Source organism: Myotis brandtii, unplaced genomic scaffold, assembly GCF_000412655.1.
Source record: "Myotis brandtii unplaced genomic scaffold, ASM41265v1 scaffold250, whole genome shotgun sequence".
NCBI classification, from domain to species: Eukaryota; Metazoa; Chordata; class Mammalia; order Chiroptera; family Vespertilionidae; genus Myotis; species Myotis brandtii.
Genome location: NW_005359478.1, coordinates 1,019,624 through 1,024,491, shown reverse-complemented (window position 1 = coordinate 1,024,491; position 4,868 = coordinate 1,019,624). Strand labels below are relative to the sequence as shown.

General features: G+C 57.8%; 1 protein-coding gene across 2 annotated transcripts in view; it reads right to left on the bottom strand.

The window, feature by feature from the left end:
• Positions 1-2,820: 2,820 nt before the first annotated feature.
• The window catches only part of SLC27A3 (solute carrier family 27 (fatty acid transporter), member 3), a 5,015-nt gene continuing 2,967 nt past the window's right edge, over positions 2,821-4,868 (bottom strand). For both annotated transcript variants that reach the window (XM_005867438.2, XM_014540706.1), the window contains 6 exons: positions 4,465-4,659; positions 4,272-4,362; positions 3,968-4,166; positions 3,657-3,754; positions 3,424-3,554; positions 2,821-3,124 (listed from right to left, as the gene is read on the bottom strand). In XM_005867438.2, coding sequence (XP_005867500.1) covers positions 2,948-3,124; positions 3,424-3,554; positions 3,657-3,754; positions 3,968-4,166; positions 4,272-4,362; positions 4,465-4,659 — 891 coding nt within the window. In that variant the 3' untranslated portion in view covers positions 2,821-2,947. The remainder of the gene's footprint in view (positions 3,125-3,423; positions 3,555-3,656; positions 3,755-3,967; positions 4,167-4,271; positions 4,363-4,464; positions 4,660-4,868) is intronic.

Below are 4,868 nucleotides of genomic sequence, written 5' to 3'. Positions count from 1 at the left end.
GGACGGGCTGGCAGCTGCCCCAGGGCCCATGGTCAGCATCTCCTGCTCTGCAGGCCGTCTGGTCCCTGTCACCACTCATCTCCGCGTTTGTAGCACAGAAGCAGCCACAGAGAACAGAGGAACGACCGTGGCCTGTCCCAATAAGACTACGTATACACACGGAAACCTGAATTCCGTGTCATTTTTACATGTCGTGACATATCCTTTTGATTTCCTTAACCCGGTGAAAATATAAAGCCATTCTCAGCCCGCGGGCTGAAACAAAACAAACAAACAGGAATGTTTCTCTGACCCCAGCCCCCCTCTTCTGGCTCCTCTGGTTGTGGAGGGGGGGACCCTGGGGACCCCCAGGCACAGAGCTGAGGACAAGGCCTGGTGTGGGGACCGCAGACACATTCTCTGGTCCCACCACCTCCCACCAGCATCCCCGCTGGTGGCAGCTTCCTGAGAAAGGGAACCGGCCACCTGAGGACCAACTTTCTCTCTCTTTTCATTCCATTTTATTTCACTTCAATGTGTGTGGTTTGTTGTTGTGTGTTTTAGCAGGAAAACCTAGTTTTTAAATTTTATTTTTTTATTTATTGTTTTTAAATATTTTTATTGATTTCAGAGGAATGAAGAGGGAGAGAGCTAGAAACATCAGTGATGACAGAGAGTCACTGATCGGCAGCCTCCTGCACGCCCCACACTGGGGACTGAGTGTGCAACCCAGGGATGTGGCCTGACCGGAAATCAAACCCTGACCTCCTGGTTTATAGGTCGCCGCTCAACCACTGAGCCACACGGGCTGGGCTACTTTTTTTTAAAAATAATTCTTTCTAAAATTTCTAGTAACCACGTTTATAAAGTAAAATAAACAAGTGAAATTCATTTTAACATGTTATTTAACTCAATACATCCAAAACAGTATTCCAACATGTAAACAATAGAAAAGAATTATGAAAGAAATCTTTCAATTCTCTTTTTGGTGATAAGTCTGGAGCCCAGTGTGTAGTGCACACTTACAGCACATCTCGCTCAGACTAGCCACATTTTGAGTCCTCGCCAGTCGTGTGGCTGGCAGCTACCATATTGGATGGTGCAGATTTAGACGGACTGAGACGGGGGTTGTGGGGAGAACTTGGTGTGTGATGCCACAAGGGAGAGGGCTGCCCGGCTGAGTCCTGGGAAACATGAGTTAAGGTTGGAAGGGGGCAGCTGCGCGATATGCCCTTGCCAGCCAAGTGAAGCAGCTCCATCTGAGTTGGACCCTGCCCCCACCCCCCTAGGCAGACCCTGGGCAGAGTAGAGCGGTGAGCAGAAGCAGTGAAATGACTTTTATTCATCAGTGTGGGAAGATGTCACTTACACCCCAGCGTGCGCCTCCACTAGTCGGTTGGTGACACTGGATCGGGTTTGTGGGTGGAGAGTGGGGCAGCGTGCTTTGGACGGGAGGGTTAGCCAGGGGACCCCAGCTTGGTGGTAGGGCCCTTCCCCTGGGCTCTCTGTTGGGGAGAGGGGCTGGAAGGGGACGGACAACCCAAGGGAAAGTAGCAGAAAATGTCAGGGACCCACAGCTTAAAACGGAGGAGACTTTAGTTCAGGGGTGGGCAAACCTTTTCACTCGAGGGCCACAATGGGTTCTTAAACTGGACCGGAGGGCCGGAACAAAAGCATGGATGGAGTGTTTGTGTGAACTAATATAAATTCAAAGTAAACATCATTACATAAAAGGGTACGGTCTTTTTTTTTTTTTTAGTTTTATTCATTTCAAACGGGCCGGATCCGGCCCGCGGGCCGTAGTTTGCCCACGGCTGCTTTAGTTCTAGGAGAAGCAGGAGTTTCATCATTTCAGGCTTTTAAATAATTAACTTTCCGACACCTCCTTCAGGGAGAGGGGAGGCCTTCTTCCCTCTGATTCCTCCATTCCTCCTGCTACCACAGGCTCTCGTGCACTCTGAGCCCTGCTCCACGAAGGGTCTTCAAACTCCGAGCCTGCGGGGCCCCTCCCCAGCCTGCTCCTCAAGGGAACGTGTGACCAGGATTAGGGGAAACTGGGAACCTCTGCGTTGGGGAGGCTGCGTGACCCCCTTCATTTCAAAAGGGCCGGATCCGGCCCGCGGGCCGGAGTTTGCCCACGGCTGCTTTAGTTCTAGGAGAAGCAGGAGTTTCATCATTTCAGGCTTTTAAATGATTAACTTTCCGACACCTCCTTCAGGGCGTGGGGAGGCCTTCCCTCTGATTCCTCCATTCCTCCTGCTACCACAGGCTCTCGTGCCCTCTGAGCCCTGCTCCACGGAGGGTCTTCAAACTCCGAGCCTGAGGGGCCCCTTCCCAGCCTGCTCCTCAAGGGAACGTGTGACCAGGATTAGGGGAAACTGGGAACCTCTGCGTTGGGGAGGCTGCGTGACCCCCTCCCCCCTCGCTGACTGGCTGTGAGGGGGATGGGCGCCTGGAGTACCCTTGTCCCCCAAATCTAACCTTTGTTTTGCCTGGTGGAGGCTCTGCCCCAGGCCCCGCCACCACCTCTGTTCCGTGGAGACAGCGTGGGGCAGTGTTTCTGTCCACCTCTGCCCGAGTCAACCCTGGGGGCCTGCAGCTCTCGGGAGAAAGCAGGGGGGCGTGGGGGGCCTGAACTCAGTGAGACTGGGACCAGACACCAGGATCACAGACATCCGTCACCAGGGCTCTCCCAGAACAAGGATCGTCTAGGGTCCCGAGAGGGAAAATCCCGAGGCCACAGGAAGTCAGGGCAGGAGGGCCCGGGCTCTGTGCCAAGAGCGAACACCCGAGGGAGAAGCAGTGCCACAGCCGACAGGGAAGACGGACTGGACACGGGAAAGACAGCCAGACTGGCTCTGGGCGCGTTTATTACAAAATAATGAGTACAAATCTGGGTAGAAAAGATCCCTGCAGCCCCTGCCATGCCCCGCCCCACAGGCCCCTCTCAGCCGGGCATGGAGGGCGCTCAGATTCGCAGGTCCCCCGCCAGGAGGGCTCGGTACCGGGCGGGTGTGAGGGGCAGGTAGGCGCCCCCCGCTTGGTCCAGAACGTAGAGCGGGTCGGGCAGGGCGCTCGGGTCGAAGCCCTCCTTGGCCATCCGAACCTTTTGCTGCTTGAAGGTCTCTGTGGTGGCCAGAGACTCCTGGGAAGGGGGCGTCAAGGGAGTTGAAGGGAGGGGTACGCTGCCCAGGTGGCTCAGGTGAGTTGCCTGGATTTTATTAGGGGGCAGGTCTGGGAAAAGGGGGTCATGAGGTCAGGGTTCAGGGGAGGAGGTGACAGGGAAGAGAAGGAGCCAAGTCTAGATCTGAAGGGGTGAGGAGCATGTCTGGGAGGAGCTGCTCTTCCTCTTCAGTGTGTTCTGGGGTGTCCCTGGGTGGGGTTCGGGAGCCACCGACTGCTGCATGTGTGGGGCGAGAGGTCGCAGCAGGAGTGGATGGTTACCTGGAGCCGCAGGAACCGGGGCCAGGCGTAAGGTGGCAAGTGCTCAGAAACATAGGCGTAGAGCTGCCCGAGGTCCAGTGAGTGGGGGGGACGCAGAACCAGGGCCGCCATTCCAGCCCTGCCTTCGTGCCCTGGGGAGGGGAGGCAAGGCTTAGCCTCACGCTCCCGGTGCCCAAGTTACACCGACTCCGGGAGGTGGGCCAGGTGCCCCCCCAACTCCCACGCTTGGGCACCTGGCACGGTGACTCCGTAGACGTTCACCTCCTGGAGGAAATCCAGGGCCTCCAAGGCTTCCGCCACCTCAGTTGTGGCCACGTTCTCCCCCTTCCACCTGCCAGAGAGCAGATTCAAAACCGGGAGGGAGGAGTCAGGGCCCCAAGAGCTGGTGGGGAGAATGTCGGAGATGAGGGCAGGGGCCAGAGGTCTGGGAGGAGAGGTTAGATGAGGAGCCGGGCCGGGCTGGGGGATGACGGAGCTGAGGTTTAGGGGGCCCAGGCCACAGAGAGCCGATGCCTGGACCGAGTCAGGAAGGATGGACAGATACCTGAAGGTGTCCCCAGTGCGATCATGGAAGCGGAGAAAGCCTTGGTCATCGCAGACCAACAGGTCCCCGGTGTTGAAGAAAAGGTCCCCCGGCCGGAAGACATCCTTGAGCAGCTTCCCCTGGGCCAGCTCTGGCTTCCCGGCGTAGCCCAGGAACGGAGACTGCTGGCTCACCGGGGCCACCAGCAGCCCTGGCTCACCTGGCAGAGCAGCTGGGGTCAGGGGGGACTGCCGGCCTCACCCCACTCTTCAAGGCCAATCACCCCTAGCCAGCTTCACACACCCCCACCCCACCCAGCACAGACCTGCAGATGTGGCCACACAGTGCCCCCGCGTGTCCCGAAATGGCTCCCCTGTGGTGACATCATAGCGAATCAAAGAGAAGGGGAAGACATGCTGGGGAAGGGAGCCGCAGGCACTGGGTCATTTCAGTTGCACGAACGCCCTCCCAGCCACCCCCCGGCTGTCCCAGGGGGCTCTGCTCCTTCCTCCCTTCACCTTGTAAAGCCAGGAGGCGCGGCCCACAGCGCCCCGCTGTCCGGTGTAGTTGAACGTGGCCACGTTGCCCTCCGTCAGTCCGTACGTCTCCAGCACCTGCAGGGGCCCGAAGCGCCGCACGAAACGCTCCCAGGTGTCCGGGCGCAGCCCACTGCCCACTGCCAGCCGGACCCTGTGTCCACGTTCTGCCTGGTTCTGAGGAGAGTGCAGAGAGGGGCAGGAGCTTTCACACCAAGATGCCAGCTCCCAAAGTGAAGTCCTGTTTGTCGTTCCCCAGAAATCCCTCCACCGGATGCTCAGATTCCCTAAGCAGCAGATGTCCCGTCATCGTTCCAGGCTTCCTCCTCTGCCTCCAACTCCCAGACACCTGTCCCGGTGTCTCCTGGCAACTGCCCATCTCCCTG